The 19654-nt window shown below is 39.1% G+C and overlaps 1 protein-coding gene across 1 annotated transcript in view; it reads right to left on the bottom strand.

Annotated features, from left to right (window-relative positions):
• Positions 1-2885: 2885 nt before the first annotated feature.
• LOC126281937 (Bardet-Biedl syndrome 7 protein homolog) overlaps positions 2886-19654 on the bottom strand; it is a 118547-nt gene continuing 101778 nt past the window's right edge. The window contains exons 13-15 of the mRNA XM_049981283.1: positions 12426-12535; positions 9613-9843; positions 2886-3312 (exon numbers count right to left, since the gene is read on the bottom strand). Coding sequence (XP_049837240.1) covers positions 3179-3312; positions 9613-9843; positions 12426-12535 — 475 coding nt within the window. The 3' untranslated portion in view covers positions 2886-3178. The remainder of the gene's footprint in view (positions 3313-9612; positions 9844-12425; positions 12536-19654) is intronic.

Here is a 19654-nt window from a genome sequence, read left to right as displayed (position 1 = left end):
CATGTTTTGTCAAGCACCAAAGTGCAATTCAATTAAAATTCCAGATGTAAATGATACAATAGTGGATATTTGATTACAGAAATGAATCAATAGCTTATACCGTATAGATCAAAACACAGTATCAGCCTTTAAAATTTTCTTTTTCTATCTTTCACTCACAAACACCTTCACTTTCTTGAGATGATTTACTGCCAATGCATAAAGAAGAAAATTTACAATCAATGTAGTTGATAAATATAATTTGAAATTCACTCATTCTGAGACCAGTATTCTGTTTAACCCTCTAAGTGGCACTGGTAAATATATATACAACTAGATTTGGGTGTTTTATTACTTTATTTACTATATTCAATTGTACTGGTATTAATATATCAATAATAGTTTCTTGAATAAGTATGAATACCATTTTTGTGTTTCTATATCAGTAGCCTTGACATATCAATGAACGAATGACTAATGGTATCAATATACATTGATGGTCTTTTAGACTCTCAACTTCAAACTGGTTTTGCACTCAGCTAGCATTTATTACCTGTGGATTTTCTCTTCTGATATAAACAATGGTTAAGTTCAACTCACAGTAATGTTCCCTACATCATATAGTATAAAATCAATACAGGAGTCATTTGTAAGCATATTTACAGTTTTCCTCCACCCCGTACATGGAAGTAAATAGACTGTCGCATAAGCAGTATTTAGTTACATCCAATTTTACTCATTGTTTTCTCTGAAATGATTCTTCTAATGAAGAATGAGCACTGCAGATAATATTGTTTGACGTATTATCTCAAGAATGTAGCTGCTGAGATAATATCAATCATTTCCACTTTCAGTGTGTATATATGATGATTACAGAAAATATGCAACACAATGAAAACAGTTTATGTGTACCCTTCAACGGAATAAGCATATTATTTTCTCAGTTAGAGAGACAAGCTGGACATTTGTGACTGCTTCTTTTAGACCAGTATGACTGATTTCATGGAGGTGGCACAGTTTCATGGCAGAAGAAATTCTGGCTGATTGTGTAAAGAGCCGCAGGGAAGAGGTTGCAAAAGAACACATAGAAGATTAAGAATTTGGAGCAGATTCTGATGCAGGTGATGTGGCTACTATTTCTACAGTTTCAAACATTACTACAGTAACTGGTGGTAATCTGAGTAACAGTGTCAAGTGAATCTAGTCATCTCAGTACTAAACTGGAGAGACTAGTCAAAGGTGTCTTTGCGTAGAATATCATGACAGTGTTTGGTGGGTATGCCTTGGCGGTGAAGTGTATTCACAGTTGTCAGCACTTGTGCCTGTGACTTTCAAGCGATTCTTTGGTTGAACTATAAACCAAAGCTAAGCAGCATCATGTAGTACCAATAAACAGTAATTTCATTTCTCCTGTTTACATGAACTATTTGACAGCTGTCCAGTCCTTCACAGAGGCTGAGATGTTGCGTCATGGCTCAGTTTCCTCAAGTGGTCTCTCCAGTTTGGTACTCAGCTGAAGGAGTGCATCAGTGGGTGAAACATCCAGTACAGATGCAGCAGGTAGAGTAGACTATTTGCTTGTGCTTACAGAAGCATTTCATGAAAGTTGTGAAACTGACCCCAATGCTAAAATGGCTGCAAATGTGGATTTTTATGCAAAATGTCCCCCTGAGGGCATGTTTACTAACTGAAGTTGACATACAAATTTCCTGCAGATTTTTTTTTTTTTTTTTTTTTTTTTTTTTGAGACAGGTTTTTTGTTCCTGATTCATGGTACAAAAATTTACCACCATATAATTCATGACAGAAATATATAATAAATTGAGCAGTCTAACATTCTGACGACTTAAAAGTGTGAGTGTGGGTCTGGGTTACACGGATTTATTTCCCCAAACCACATTCCACTCCTTTACAAAAGCACTTACTTTGGGCTTGCAGCCACTCTTCTTTACTGCATAGCTGGCTTCTGGAAACTCTCTTGACTTCTTCTTCGTCAAATAACGCTAGGTACAGGAACTTTCTAGCCTCTTTCTACTAGTGAAATAAGTAGCCATACAAACTTTACATTTCAACAATCAACGATGTATTTGGCTTTCAAGCACAATAAAAATTCTCACTTTCAACATAATATGTAACTTCAGTAACTCTCTCGTGCAGTCGTATGTTAGAAACAATTGCATGGACGCCATGACTTTCAAAAAAGGAAACTGATAAAAAAAAGTCAAGAGTCTATATAAGTACTTTTTCAATTGTTCTTGTTTCACACAACAATAGTCCGTGGCACAATAAGCACAAAGCTGTATATAGATTCCATACACACTCACTAACAAATCTATGGATTGCCCGACAGGTACTTGTCAGTGCCGTTCGACTTCCGTGTCTACTTTCTTCATGCAACTGATTTTAAATCTGCACACACAAACATGTGACACACAGTAGGTAGGATTTTACCATCCCACACTCGTATCGAGAATATCGTGTGTTCTAGATGGTAGAAGGCTGAGTGGTTCTAGAATTTAAACAGAAATTCTCGAATCACTACAGCGGGTTTATTGATTTCTATTGCCAAAGAGTACATATGACATGGGTGTCTTTGTTATGTTTGATAAAACATTTTGTCACTCAGACAGTTAAGGTATTAACACCCAGCTATTCAAGCAATTTTGAGAGGTTAATTGTGCTTTGAATCATGATCTGAACCCTTACCCCTTCCTTTTGTTGACAGAGAATTTGGCACAAGTGTTTCAATGTTGCCTATACACCAGATAGCAGAAAATTATCTCAGAAAGTGATGTACCCCAGAAACATTCCAAGTACCACTGCAAATGCCACTCAGTTCGTTGGATAAGGTAGATGATAGTCAAATATTCAAGATGTTATCTTCAAGATCTTTTATTTTTCAGAAACTTGCAGAAGTTTTAACACAGAAGTTAACAATGTGTATTTTAGCTTAAACATAAAATCTCATATGGAATGAACAACTATTTCAATAGATATTCAACTGCACTAACATTACACTGAAATAAAAACAAACTGTAGTTTTTGAAGAAACTTCATGTTTTGGTTAGGTCTCTTAGTACTGCAGATGAATATTACAGAAACCTCATGACAATTAGCATTTAGTTTTTAAAATGCACACATTTCTTCTTTTACTGCAGCAATGAACAAATGTGTTCTTTATAATTTTATGCCAAAGCACTTAAGACTGAAGAAAGAAATTTATTAGGCTTTGTAGGTCATACTTGCGTAGGATTTCCAGTAACTGAGGAATCTTTCCTTTTACATTCTGTCCTTTAAATTTATGCCTGTCAATATAAAGGTCCGAGACCAAGCCTGGAATAGGAATTGTGTAAGTACTGTATAGATATCCACAACAAAACATGCTTGAGTACAATGTTGTGCCTCAAAACACTGTTTTAGAAGGCACTGTGCAGTAAATAATATATTTGAGAAGTCAAATGAATGAAACACTTCAAGTATCAGTATTTGGCTTACGGGGAATCTTTGGTCATAAACCAGACTAATAAATGCCTTCCAAACCACTCGAAAGGGTTCAGAACATTTAAAATAGAGGAACTGAAGCTGTTGGCGCAGAGAAGATTCTTGTGTTTTTGCCTACAGGAGAGACATTTTAAACCAAGATGCATGCACACAGGCGGGGGCACGCGCCCATCCACCGACCCACCCACCCACACACACACACACACACACACACACACACACACACACACACGCCGAAGTACCAGTCTTGTAAACATGAGTGGTGATACATAATTTAGTGTAACACTGTATTCTGCTCTTTTGCTGCTGTGAATACTGATCAATGGGAAGTAGTTAATAACTTGTATCCAAGTGAATGCTTCCCAGTCTCCTATGTACACCTGTCCTTGGCAAAAGCCCACCACATTGGGTACTCAACAGAGAAAACTAAATACTGTGCAGCCCACTTCTGTTTTCAAACACTGAGGGCAGTGTCTATCACTTGACAGATCACTTTACAACCATGATGCACCATAACACTGATTTGCCTGTTTGAAAGCCTTTTGGCCATTATCAGATGTAAAAGTTCTCAATGAAAAATGTCACTTTACACTGAGGATAAGGTTTCATAACAAGTGATATGCCAACCATGTGCTGAGAATTTTGCAACTTTTTGCATCATGACAGCAGAGGCACAAAGTAAAATCAGACCAGTGTTTCTGATTTTGATAACTCATTCTACTAACTTTACAAGGGTATGAAAAACCATAAGACAGATTTCTGGCAAAATTGCCCGATTACTAATAACTGCTTTATTGCAACAGCAGTATTTCCAGACTAAACTTAGTTAAATTTATAGACAGGAGACTCAGTCAACTCATACAAATACCCAGATTAACAACTGGTATGGATATGAAATGGAATGATCATATATGCTTATTCATAGAGAAAGCAGATGAAAGGCTTTATTTCTTTCTTAAGATACTGGAAAAACATTGTTGGTCCACAGAGGAGATTGATTACAATCGACTTGTATGACCAATACTAGAATGTTGCTCAATGTGTGGTATGCATACCAAACAGAGCTAATAGGAGAAATTGAATGTTCAAAGAAAAACAGCACATATGGCTGCAAAAATGCTAAGAAACAGAAAACTGATCCTACACTTGAAGATGGATCTCAACTATCCCACAGAAGGACAAGACTAAACTAACTACAGTTATTATTATTATTTTAGGGTGTTAACCTATAAGATCAGCAGTGAACTTACTCCATTACGTGTGCACAAAGAAGCATTTAGGCAGTCATCATTCCCATGTTCCATGTACAAATCAAATGGAAAGAAACCATAATATCTAGACAGTGGGAAGTGCACTCTGCCATGTACTTCATGTTGGTTTTGAGAGTATGGATGTGAATGCACACAAGTAACATCCCTTATCCATGAGGCATCTGCCTTCATAAATATTTTCTAAAACTAAGTAACTATTTAAAGTTGTATTACTTAACAGTGAAAAGCTCTCAGGTTACCAGCTGCATAGCAATGTTACAATACCATGACCGTTTGATGAGTGTCTCACTCATCATCTTCTGGTGGAGTTTTGAGGTATGTGGATGCTGTAATATTTATACTATTGGTATGCCCCCCTCCACATGGGTGCAGTTGGATGTGTACTGTCCAGCCAATGGGCGGGAGGAGGAAGAGGCCACAGTGGTGGAGTAGTGGGTGTGCCATTCGCATCTCTGTGTAGGCATTTTGACTGTGTCTTGAAAGCTGGACATTGCTGAGCATGCTCTTGTCTTATTGCTGGTCCACTTAGTTGATATCCTTCATTTTTGCTGGCCAGATTCTCATGAACCTGTATTTTAGTGGATTCACTTATGGTGCTGTCCCAATAGCTTGTTGCTCGACAAAGCATATTCGCATTCTGAAAGTCGGAGGTGGTGTCTCCCTTGAGGCTATGCTCAGCTAGCTATTGCTGATTTCTCTGACTGTCCCAATCAAACATGCCTGACATCAGTGTTATGAAATTCAGTGCTGTGTTTTTCCCAATGTACTGTTGGTCACACTCGTAGGTGATATTGAATATTCCAGGTATATTCAGTTTTAGTGTATCTCTGGCAATGCCAAGCCACTCTTTCGTTTTCGGCAGAGGTTGTAAGGTCATTTTTATATTGTATTTTTCAAGTAGCCATGCAATTTTGGCTAAGAGCCATCCCATGCATGGGTCTCTTGTCTTCTTCCTCCTCTCTCCACTTTCCAGCATCTTGCTTTTCTCTTCATGAATGAATGTACAACACAGCCTGCAAATAAGGCCAACAGTACAATGGGCAAATGCAGTGCTGTGTTTTAAAACACTGTGAGGAGCACATCAGGCACGTGTAATTGGGACAGACAGAGAAATCACTGACAGCAGAGCATAACCTAAATGGAGACTCCACCTCTGACTTTCAGAATATAAAGGTGTTTTGCCGAGCAACTGGCTACTGGCACAGCATTATAAAAGAAGCAATTGAAATACAGGTTCATGAGAATCTGTACAACATAGACAAAGGATACCAACTAAGTGCAGCATGGAATCTCACGTTACAAGCAATATGATGAGAACACGTCTAGTGTTGTCCAACTGGAATGCACACACAGATGTGAACAGTGCATCCATTACCACCACCACTGCAGTCTCACCCTGTCCTGCCCACCAGCCAGACAGTACACAGCTGTCCACAGACAGGTGGAGGGGAGCACACCACTAGTATAAACCTTACAGCATCCACATATCTTGACACTTCACAAAAAGATGACGACTACAAGACTTGTCAGAACATTGTGATATTTTAACATTGCCACCCAGCTGAACCCTGAGGGCCAACAGTATGTGCTGCAAAAGGGTACATTCACATATAAGTGCATTACTTATGTTTGTATTTTGGATTAATTATAGTTTCTGCTACATATTTGTTTGGTCTGATTTGCATCTTCCCTTAAAAGGGCGTGACAACAGATGATTGCATTAGATCACTGGTCAAGGCTGCTGTTACTGGCTGCTGCACATCAGATGCAGAAAACAACTCACAAGCCCCCATGTAATAAGAAAGGGTTCGGCATCTTGTCACTTAACAATTATTCCTGGCTAAAATAAAAATGTAGTACAGCAGATATGAATTTCTCAGTAGAACCAACTGATTTGTGTGTGTGTGTGTGTGTGTGTGTGTGTGTGTGTGTGTGTGTGTGTGTGTGTGTGTGTAGAATGCATGCACACACACAGGGAAACATTCCACGTAGGAAAAATATATCTAAAAACAAAGATGATGTGACATACCAAACGAAAATGCTGGCATGATGATAGACACACCAACTAACACAAACATACACACAAAATTCAAGCTTTCGCAACCAACGGTTGCTTCATCAGGAAAGAGGGAAAGACGAAAGTATGTGGATTTTAAGGGAGAGGGTAAGGAGTCATTCCAATCCCGGGAGTGGAAAGACTTACCTTAGGGGGACAAAAGGACAGGTATACACTCGCACACACAGGAAGTCTTATTTATAAAAGAACCACATTTAGAGTCTGATTCAGTCCCGGAAAGTATCCTGTCACAAGTGGGGCACTTCTGTGGTTCTTCTGTGGGAGGTTCTGGGTTTGAGGGGATGAGAAAGTGGCTCTGGTTATTTGCTTCTGTACCAGGTCTGGAGGGTAGTTGCGGGATGCAAAAGCTGTTTAGAGGTCGTTGGTGTAATGATTTAGGGATTCCGGACTGGAGCAGATTCGTTTGCCATGAAGACCTAGGCTGTTGTCCAAGCACCTCATATTTTTCACGCAAATGTAGATTCCTCCGTTTTATAGGAGTTATTTCCGAAATCAGAAGTAACTGGTGCATACACAAATTTTCAGGTCACTAAAGTATCGTTACCTGTTGACTTCCTCAAATCCTGCCCACAAATGAGATCCTTCCTTCATGAAATCCTCCCCACTCCACCAAGAGTGTCTTTCCGCTGTCCACCTAACCTTCGTAACCTCTTGGTTCATCCCTATGAAATCCCCAAACCACCTTCCCTACCCTCTGACTCCTACCATTGTAACTGCCCCCGGTGTAAAACCTGTCCTATGCACCCTCCCACCACCACCTACTCCAGTCCTGTAACCCGGAAGGTGTACACGATCAAAGGCAGAGCCACGTGTGAAAGCACCCACGTAACATGCCTTGGTGCATAGCCAGCACATCTTGGCACAGTGTTACACCGTCCGGGTTATCTGGATACTTCCCACCAACACCAACCTATCCAAACTCCGGAGATGGGAACTTGCCCTTCAATATATCCTCTCTGCTCGTTATCCACCAGGCCTCAATCTCCGCTAATTTCAAGTTGCCGCCACTCATACCTCACCTGTCATTCAACATCATCTTTGCCTCCACACTTCCGCCTCGACTGACATCTCTGCGCAAACTCTTTGCCTTTAAATATGTCTGCTTGTGTCTGTGTATGTATGGATGGATATATGTGTGTGTGTGTGTGTGTGTGTGTGTGTGTGTGTGTGTGTGTGTGCGCGCGCGCGCGCGTGAGTATATACCTATCCTTTTTTCCCCCTAAGGTAAGTATTTCCGCTCCCGGGATTGGAATGACTCCTTACCCTGTCCCTTAAAACCCACATCCTTTCATCTTTCCTTTTCCTTCCCTCTTTCCTGACGAAGCAGCCGCCGGTTGCGAAAGCTCGAAATTTTGTGTGTGTGTGTTTGTGTGTTATTTTATTGTGCCTGTCTACCGGTGCTTTCCCACTTGGTAAGTCTTGGAATCTTTGTTTTTAATATATTTTTCCCATGTGGAAGTTTCTTTCGCACAAGAGTATACCTGTCCTTTTTTCCCCCTAAGGTAAGGTTTTCTGCTCCCGGGATTGGAATGACTCCTTACCCTCTCCCTTAAAACCCACATCCTTTCGTCTTTCCCTCTCCTTCCCTCTTTCCTGATGAAGCAACTGTTGGTTGTGAAAGCTTGAATTTTGTGTATATGTTTGTGTTTGTTTGTGTGTCTATCAACATGCCAGCACTTTCGTTTGGTAAGTTACATCATCTTTGTTTTTAGATATATTTTTCCCACGTGGAATGTTTCCCTGTTGGTTCTACTGAGAAATTCATATCTACTGTACTACATTTTTTTATTTTAGCCAGGAATAATTGTAAGCGACAAGATGCTGAACCGTTTCTTATTACATGGGGGCTTGTGAGTTGTTTTCTGCATCTGATGTGCAGTAGCCAGTAACAGCACCCTTGACCAGTGATCTGATGCACCACTTTAGTGCAGTAATGTGTTCACTGTAAATAAGTGTGTGTGTGTGTGTGTGTGTGTGTGTGTGTGTGTGTGTGTGTTTGTGTGTGTAAGTACAATCTAACTTTTGCACCACTTCAGTGAAGTAATATGTTCATTGTAAATAAGTGTTGTAGTAGTCTATTATATGTTTGTTACCTTATAAATAAAAAAAACATTTTTATTTTAAATTCAGTGCACTAATGAGATCTTAGTAAATTAGTGTTTGTAAAATGATTCTTTCATATTGTGTTCATTTAATAACAAAAATAACAATTAAAATAAAGAAGTGGACCATCATTCCACTTGCGACCTGTGGAAGGTACATTACCTTATTCATTTCATTTGTAAATACGTGTCATGTATTATTGTTTTTCTGGCGTGTTCTACATCCTGGAGAACCTCCTCACAACGGATCAATTAGAATGAAAGTAAATCTAATCTAATCTAAGGACAGTAAGGACAACAGCCTAGGTTGGTTCAGGAGAATATATCCTATAATATGTAACCCAGCAACCCATAAATCTCATTGTGCTACAAAAAATTGCAGAACATTTAATCTAACATCACTAGTCTATAACAGAAGATACTTGTAGTTGACATATACATTATTTGGGAGTCAAACTGAGCATGAGTATTACGTTGAGTGACCTTCTGAGGAGCTGGAAGATTCTATTCGTGGTATTTAATTAGACATCTTTGAATATCACTGACTTCAAACTGATGCACAGGAAATTCAACAAGGGGATCTTACATGGACACACCAAAGGATAATAAAAACACTGCCAAAACCCTGCTTTACAAAATAAATGATATTTTAAGAACAAAAGTAATTGAAAGACAGTTGTACCATAAAGCCTTTCAAGTTGCTGTGGATGCTGAGAGTACCGCAGCTGTACTTCCTTCTCAGCGGCCAATAGGTCACGATATTCAGGCAGAAGTGACTGCTCCCATCCAGATTCTCTTTCACGCAGCTCGTGAAGAGCCTCCAACAGCGACATTTCGTGTGCCATTTTCTGCTGTTCTTCGAGGCGAGGATGAAGGCGATGCAATACACTTATAACACTCTCCTCATTCACTGCTGCAATTATAATGTACAGCCTCTGTGAGATGTATAAGGAGGCAAAGATTTCCAATGAGACAAGAAAACATTAACATCAGTTCCTGACGTTAAAACATTACATTACGTAAAACCAACTAGTAAACTCATACCCCAAATACATTGACTGTATAGACTGGCAGTTAGACTTGCTTCTAAATTTCATTTTCTAAGCAAAGGGGAGCTGCATAAGTAACTGTATGATGATTAGACAGGTGCACAGGTCAATGGTTGCCAGGCAGTCTGAGACAAATATATGGTATTTTATGTTGCTTAGATAATGTCATGTCACCTTTCAGGAGCCATTTCCATGGTTGTACAGCATCAAGTAAGCATCACCTGTGTACCATATCTCTCCCTCAGGTTTGACAGTCCAGTAACTACCCTGTACCAGCACAACTGATGCCAATATCTGTCTCACCCAACAATTGCTTAGCTTTTCGTTTTGTTAAGAATACAACATGGACTGGCAGAAAGGATCCCAGAAATATAAGAAAAGAACCTTCATGACAGATTAAAACTGTTCCGTGACTCAGGACTAGAATCCAGATCTTTGCCAATGAATGGCAGCAGACTGTGTTCCTGCCAACAAACAGTGAAAAGTGTTTGCTGTAGTCCAATTTTTGCAAGTGTTAGCATAAAGCCATGCCATCAATCATAGTTATTTTCCCATTTTATTTTAAAAATGTATGGTTTTTAGGTGAGTCTCGCATTAATTAATTGTATTTGGACATTAAGTCTACTTGATTCAAGGCAGTTAAGTTCAAAATGCAAAATCATTTGTTCAATATTCAACACCATCTAATCTGTCATTGGTGTAACTTTATGATGTGCAATGATATTATCACCATGTGCAAAACAGCAGGAAAAAAAATTAAAGACATACCGGGTCTTCCAAATGTTTAGGGTCAAGAATTATACAAACAGCAGAGGATCCTAAACTGATGATTGGAAATGAATATTTCAAGTGGTTAGAGGTGCTCAATAAGCAATGCAGGTGCTTGTAAACTGCTTATATTTCATTACAAGCAACTGTCTATCGCCTTAACATTGGCGGTGCCACCTTAAAAAACGATATTGTGTTGTCTTTGATGTGTCCATGGTGTTTATCCTTGGTTAATACATGACTGTTTGTTGAAGATAGAGGACTAATCATTACAAGAACTTGCAGTCATGCATTTCTTGTATGGTGCAGCAGAAAGTAATGCCCAGAAACTCAAACAAGTGTACAGACAAAACTTTCACAAAAGACATAATTTTATTTTATGCATGCTGGATCTCATGAACTCTACAGCTGCTCATAATTGTTGGTCAACACACAACCAGCCATAATTACTTCTAAAATGCTGTAATTCAATGCTGTGACTGGTTTTGGGCTATCATGCACGTCTTTAGATGGCTAATACTTTTAAAATGCTTACTTTCAAAGCCATGAAAAGTCTTAGGCTATCATGTTCATCTTCAGATCATATGAATGTTTTGCATGCCACAGTGATTGATTTAAAATATGTCTGCTGTTTTCACTGCAACAGCTTATACATTGTCCTGGAAAAGCATACAGATCTGAACAAGACAAAAATAAATACAAGGAACATTAGAATGCTTTTACTAACAGAACAACGTAAAACGTGGCACTAAACATTCAAATATTCTCATTCTGTGCAGTAGCAGATGATATGCTGCTGACAAAAACATTAGTGCAATCAGAAATATTAGTCATCTGAAGATGGGCAAGATGGCCCAAAACTGGTTGTGGCATTGAAGTAAAGCACTTCCAAAGTGTTTGTGACTGGTTGCATTATTCACCAATGAACATAATTCTAAATGCAAGAGATTTATCATCATGGATAGAAACAGAAGTTATTCAGGCCACAGAGATCTTGCCAAGAATATTGTGAATGAATTGTTCTACTACAGAATTTGAGGGAATGGTATTCAAGCGTGTAGGACAACATTCATCAATGAGCACCTATTAACTTGCCTGTGCTGTACACACTTTCAAGAATAACACACCGTGAAGAGTTCTGATGGAGCAGTTGCCAAAAGCAACATTTGAAATAATGCTGCCAAATGATTTGGAACCTGTATTTCAATTCTGTCTCTGGGTTATTTTGTAACATAGTCCCTGAGTCTGGTGCTCAACACATGAACAGTTGGTATGAGTTTAAGTTGTTATTGTTGTAAAGTATAAGATTGTTGAGTCAATAAAAAAATTAAATTTTCATTCCCAACCATTACTTCCTGTTTACAATTCTCTACCGTCTGTAAAATATTGACCCCATATGTTTGGCAAATCCTGCACAGGACAATATCATAAAGATTAAGGAATATAAAATTGGCAATAGAATTATTCTAAGTTACACAATAGTTTATGAGCCTTCTAAAAATATGTTTCACTCACAGAAAATTGAGACAACATGAAAAAATATCATATGACTAAGTAGTTGCAAGAGATAAATGCACACAATAAAACATACGTAGCTTGGGAACCACAGATTCAAATTATGCTTCACTTTATCATCTTACCTTCATAGATCTTGCATATTGAACCTTTAACAACTTACCACATAAAATATCTAATTTAATTTTCTTTTTTGTAGCTTCTCTTGTAAGGACATCCTTCAAAATTGATATGGTTGATATATTGTCAGACTTGAACTCAGCTCCTCCTTTCCTAGAACATGAAAGAAAACAGTGTTGCAGTTTACTGAAATAAATGGCACGAAGCAAATTTTTTAGTGGCTTTTTGAGTTGCATAATTTGTGATTTTTGACTGGAAACCTCCCTCAATACAGAAGATTTCTACATAAAACCACTTGTTCAATGAAGGCAAAATTCCATTCTCAGTTCAGTAGTGTGTGCTTTGTCTTCAATAATGAGTGGGGTATATCAGATTCCGTACACTGTTCAGTCTGCCAATATCTATCCTCAAACGATTATTTGGCGCTCAGACGTGCGTCACATTCTCTCTTAATGGCAAGAAGGGGTGATCAGTACCTTAAGTTGCCCACTGGATTATAGAACACCAAGCGATGTCATTTAAATGCTATCATGAGGGATCTGAAGACCTGCCTTGTAACATCTGTGAGGTGTACATTGTCTATTGAGACTCTGTCAGAATCTTACCTCCCACACTTAGTGACACAGTACCTTATAAAATGCTCTCAGATGCTGATAATTTCCTGACATGTTAATGTGTTTTGTGTAAAAATCAATGTAATAATTCACATAAATACTCTATCATTAAATAACTAACTAAACATCATTTTGGTTAAAAAGCTGAAATTTGCGTAATGTTTTCAGTTTCACACAATCACTATTATTTCATTTGTTGCATGCAATTATTGTAATTTTTTATACTGTCTGAGTCAAAGAGAAGATTAATGTTGGGTATGTGTGAAGTGTGAATTGCTGAAATTGTTGAATGAGTGAGAGAATCAGATTGTGCAACCTTACTGCTAGTCGCATACATGGGGGAATATGATGAGTGCAAAGCAGCAGCTTTCAGTGCTTTAGTGACATAATGTTTACTTCATTTATTCAGACAAGTAAAGATGCAGTAATTTTTTGCAGACTTTTTGAAATTTATTAATTTGAGTTTTTGTTAGATTGATTTTGGGACTGTGACTGGTGAAAAGTGGAGATTACCAGGTCATATGAGTAAAAATAGGAAGCCTACCATTTTACCTTACAAATTACAGAAGAGATGTGCATCTTCATATTTTTTTATGGTATGACTGATCCATTAAAATATTGGGCATTCAACTGCACCAACCCTATTTTTTCCCCTGATATTTTAGCTGCATATTTTTCAAATGCCTTTAGACTGAGCTGATGCATTAGAGCTACAACACTCGCTCTGTCCTTTTAAACACATGAACCAACCACTGTGCATGGGGCCACATATACACAAGCACCAGAGACGTTGATTGATGGCAAAGAAATATGCATAAATTGAATCTGTGGCTATGTAGTTAAACCATGGTGGGATACTGATGTATCATTATGAGCCGCACTATAGTGACTTCTTTGAGAGTTTATAAAAAAAAGTGCATGATTCCACGATTTTTCCAGTCTGATACCATTATCATTATTATTTAAATTCTTCATTAAATGAATTCCAACTTCTTCTTTCAAAAAAATTAAGCCAACACTACAATTTTGACATACTGAGTGTAACAGTTCTGTCACTAAATGTAACTGGATTTTCTCTTTTGATGCTAGTCAATTGTCAGGTTAAGCATTACTGCAAAGGGCATTTGATTCTAAGGCATTATGTCAGGGTGAAAATACTAAATAAATTAAACAGCATTTTTACATAAGATAACTTTTATTGAAAGTTTTGTACAACTGTTTTCTTACTCGATGTTCTGCCTCGGAGAGGGGCAGCTGTGTCGTTTGCGAAGCCTTCTGCTGCGGCAGCGTCTGATTACGCCTGGCGGTGTGTATCTCGTGTTGCTATCTCGCCCAGTTGGCTGGAGACACGCATCGTGCTGTGGCCCGTTTAATTATTGAGAGTGAAGTCGTCCATCAGACAGTGATACCTTGAATGTGGCGTCCCAGTGTTTCCCTTCTCTAAGCGACTGCATGTGTTGTGTGTCGGCCAGCGGAGCGGCGCGGCAGGGGAAGGCCAGTGTCCCGGACTCGAACAACGGACTCCCGTTTGCCAGTTTTCGGCTGTCAGATCTTCATCTCAGCTCACAGGTGACTGCTGATGTGAGTCCGTCTCCTTCCCGTCCTCACGAGTCATCTGGGTATGTAAAAATCAGATTTCAAATACCTTTTAACTTCTGTCTTCTGGCGCTGAGGCTGCTGCCTGGTATTCCATTACAGCGGCGGACTTGGTGCATCTGTGCATGATGTAGTCTCTTCTTGCATTACGGTCTTCAGCACCGAAACTGGCTGAAAACTACTGATACTCTTCTTCTTTTCTTGTCCGGACCACTGCGTCTCGCATATTTATTCACTTCAGTTCACTGGAGGTGAACGACTTCACGGTCATTGCCTCGTCTGTCACGTTGAAAAGCTTCTCGAGGAATCTTCTTAATGTCGGTCATTGGCTCTTGGAATGAAGGCGAGGGCCTTTGCTCACATGTGACAACTGAGAAACACGTGAGCTGGTCGGGCGATGCTCTGACGGCTGAATTGACAGCTTCTCCTGAACGTGCTATGCTGACTTGCAAGCGTCGGTCGTTCCCACTGCTGCTTTGTCCGTTGTTTGCCAGTGTAAAATTCTTCTAAACTAAACTAAGTTTTTCATTTATTTTCTAATTTCTCTAATTTATTTACTTATCTTAAGTACCATTCAACATGAGAGACAAGTGCTAGTGCCATGTGCTGCCACAGCCGATTTATTGGGCTTAAGAGGTGATGTAATTACAGTGTTTCATGCATCTTTCATGGACTATACAAGTTGCCTGCCTGAAGTACAAAAAGCCACACTTGCAGGGATCTTGTACATCACCACACTGCAGAGCGTTAAATCATCTTTTACAGGTTCGAAAAGTGCTGATTTTTTCAGTGGAGGGTAATAAATCACTTTAAGTTTGTTTCTGGTAACAATCTGTCCTAAGTTGGATGATATACTTCCTACATATGGCAGAAGAACTGTGGATTTAAGTCCTTTGTCTTCTTTCAAGAATGTCCAAATTAGTTACATTCATTGCACCTTGTGTATCTGTTGTGGAGAATATCCATTTGCTTCAAAAACTCCCTTTTAAGTTTAAGGGACTACTCTCATCACCAATGCTATGGGCTCTCAGAACCACAGTTCAAGAACATTTATCATCTTGAAGGCTATTTGTATGTAAATGTAAGTCCATAAGAGAAGTCACCTTTCAATAAACTGTGTATTCTAAAGTACCATCATCTTTGTGATGAACCAGAACTTCCAAAAATAAAAGGCATCCCTCTTTTTCAATTTCCATTGTAAACTAAATTTTTTAAAGGACAGTATTCAGATGGTTTAATAATTCTCATAATATAACCTCACCATGGTGCCATACTACAAACACCTTGTCAACGTATCTCCGGAATAATGTGGTTTTCAAACTAGCAACACCTTTCCTCGAAGTTCTCCACAAACTAAATGACCACCAAGAGCCACAAGATACTATCTATGGCTACAATGTCATTCTCTTTTTTTTAAAAAAAAGAGTTAGATAAAAAGTTGCTGTCAGAACATTTTTAAACAAAGTTAAACAAAAAACTCTTTATCAAACCATTTGCCAATAACAGATAAGGATATTAAGAAGGGAACCTCGATGAATAAGGATATCCCGTCAAAGCTGAATAATAAATCAAAACTGTTCAGTCTCGGTGATTTGAGTTTACCAATGGAGTACACAGAGTTGCCATGTTCTGAGTAAATTTTCCCACAAGATGTCTTATGTCGACACTAAGCATTTGGCATAGTTGTAATTTGCAGAGCCAGTGTTAAACACCACTGCTCCCATGATAACAGCTTTATTATGAATTTTAGGGTAGTCCATAAAGCTTTGGAGTAACTGCACCACTTGGTTTTAATCTTCACACATCCAAAACTTCATTGGGAAACTTAAATCACCGATTCTGAACAGTTCTGATTTATTAGTCAACTTTAATGTGCTTTCCTTATTCACCAAGGTTACTCTTTAAGAATCTTTATCTATTACTGACAAAAATATTATTAAACAGACTTCTGTTTTGTTCAAACATTTTCTTATTTCTTAATAACAAACTTTTTGTACAAACTAATGATGTCTGCATTACATTTGGTGACGTTTTTTTAGGGGTGACTGCGAAGAAACGGCAATCAAATCTGCTAGTTTGAAGCCCACAGTACTTTGGAGATACAATGAAACATTTGTAGCCTGGCCCCAGTGAGGATACTTTGCAGGAATCTTTAAACCACTTACATTCCATCCATTGGAGAAAAAAAAATAGTTTATAATGTTAATCAACTGAGAGGGATGTCTGCCATTTTTAGATGTTTTGGTTCGCCGCAAAGATGATGGCACTTTGCAACTCTCAGTTCATCAGAAGCTGACTCATATGGACTTATACTTACATGCAAAGATGTCACACGACCTTCCCAGATGATGAGTCTTTGCAGAAGTTTGGTTCTCAGAGCACATAGCATTGCTGATGAGAGCAGTCTGCAGGAAGAGTTTTTACATTTAAGGGGAGGTTTTGAAGCAAACAATGCAAATGTGTATTGTCCACAACAGATACAGAAGACACTATGAATAAAATGTAATTTGGACACAAATAAAGAGGGAGAAGACAGAAAGATTTAAATCCATGGCTTTCCTATTACATGTGGAAAGCCTGACATCATAAACAGGTTGGATCCTCACCAAGTGTAAGGTTAGTGTGATTTTTTGTCATCCACTGAAAACAGCAGCACTTTTGGGTTCCACCAAAGATGGTTTAATGCTCCGTAGAATGGGGATTCTCAATATCCCCTGTAAGTGTGGCCTTTCTAACACTGGGCAGATGACTCATACAGTCCATGAAAGAGGAATGGAATACTGTAGGTACAAGCCTTTCTAACACTGGGCAGATGACTCTACAGTCCATGAAAGAGGCATGGAATACTGTAGGTACAACTGCCTCTAACAGCCCAATAAAGATTTTTACACATTAGGTATTCAGTCATGCAAGTTCCTCACTGATTTCTCTGGCTGCCCAGGCCAGACTGAAACTGAAAAGCATCAACGGGAGCATGGAGTAGAAAGGAGAAAAGAAGCACAGAAGGGGAAAAGATCAGTGGGTGCATTGGCGGACAGCAGTGCTGTGCACAAGTGGATGAGGGGATGTGAGTTGGGAGGTGATGAAAGGACAGAGGGGGCAGCAATTGTTGGGTGGAAGCTGTGGTAGCAGTTGGTTACTGTATGTTGAGGCCTGGATGATTTCAGGAGTGGAGAATGCGTTGTAAGGATAACTCCCATCTGCGCAGTTCGAAAGAGCTGGTGATGGAGGGAAGGATTAGGTAGCTGGGTTTGTGAAGCAACCATTGAAATCAAGCATGTTATCTTCAATTGCATATTGTCCAACAGGGTGGTTCACTTTGCTCTACGCCACAATTTGGCAGCGGCCATTCATCCTAGTGGATAGCTGGTTGGTAGTCGTACCAATTTAAAAGTTGAGTGATGATTGCGGCACAGCTGGTACAAGAAATTGCTGCTTTCATTGGTCGCCCGCACCCTGATAGTGTAGGATAAATCTGTGACAGGACTAGAATAGGAAGTGCTGGTGGATTGGGCAGGTATTCCACCTGGTGTTCTACAGGAATATGATCCTTGTGGCAAGGGATTGGGATTGGGAATGGCATAGAAATGGTCTAGAATGTTGTGGAAGTTGGGTGGCTGTTGGAATACCACTTTAGGAGGGGTGGGAAGGATCTTGGGTATGATGTTCCTCATATCAGGGCATGATAATAGATAATCAAAACCCTGTTGAAGGATGTGGTTCAGTTGTTCCAATCTGGGGTGGTATTGAGTGACAAGGAGTTGCTCCTTTGTAGCTGGTTCCTGGGGGTGATGGGAGGTTATGAGTGTGTGGGGATATGGCACTGAAATCTGTTTGTAGTGCCGGTGAGAAAGCCTTTGCCAGACTTTCAGCATACTGAGAAAGGTATTGCGAGACCTTCAGCAGGCTGAGAAAGGTAGCTACTATCACTGTAGATTACCAATGATATATAAGTGAGTAACTTCATTTAGCTTTATAATATTCACACTTAGACTATAAAAGTTTTATGAGTAACACAAGAGAGGACACCACTGGGCCTATATGTACACACCAGCTCTTTACTACCTTATTAATTATGGGCAGTATACTGCTCTACATACATTTCCAAATTTGTATTCATTAGGGTCAGCCTTTCTTGGTGTTGCAAGATTCACAAATATTAGAGTTTCTGTAGCACTGAATACACAGATATAATATTACTGGGTGCACAAAAAAATCTACTCACCAAGGAATGGCAGGAGAAAACACATAAAAAGTTATGGAAATGTGCAAGCTCTTGATATCAGTGATTCCTTGCTCTGTCAGAAAGGTTGAAGGGAAAGGAAGAGGGTGAAGCAATAGGTCTGGCAAAATTTGGGAAATGTGGAGAGTTATGGAAAAGTTGCCCAGAACCCTGAGTCAGAGGAGATTTAATGCACAAGATGAGAAGGAAAGACTGATTGCTGGGGACTGCACTGGCTCAGATTTGAAAACCTGAGAGTTAAGAGTGAAAGACGGGGTAATAAGCAAGACAGATATCACTGACAAAGCCTCATGCAACTGTTATATAAGAGCAGAAAGCTAAGTACATTATATGTAGTAGATAGACGATGGTGGGGTGAGGAAAAATAGAAAAATAAAAAAGTAAAGAGGAGGTGGAAAAAAGGAATAGAAATGCTGAGGCCGAAGATATTAAAATACATTTTGGTGAGGTGTGTGACGAGAATCAAGAGCATGTTCTAGTGCCAGTTTCCATCTGTGGACTTCTGAGAAACTGATGCCAGGGAGGAGAATCCAGGTGGCACATGTGGTCAAACAGGTGTTGAGGTCACAATCTGTCATGTTGTACAGCATTCTCTGCAACAAGATATTGTATGTTGCCAGTATACATCCTCTGTCTATGCCCAATTATTCCAACTGGTAACTTGGTGGTAGCCATTTTAGGGCATTATTTTAGGAGATCCATTCAGTCTGACATTTTGCCCATCACAGCAAAAATAGCTGTTCCTTCTTTTGTCTTTCTAACAATTTATGTAATAATTCTTTTCTGTAACAGCATCTGAAAGTCCCAATAATGCCTTAG

This window comes from Schistocerca gregaria, chromosome 7 (genome assembly GCF_023897955.1).
Source record: "Schistocerca gregaria isolate iqSchGreg1 chromosome 7, iqSchGreg1.2, whole genome shotgun sequence".
Classification (NCBI taxonomy): Eukaryota; Metazoa; Arthropoda; class Insecta; order Orthoptera; family Acrididae; genus Schistocerca; species Schistocerca gregaria.
This window is presented reverse-complemented; position numbering and strand designations above follow the sequence as displayed.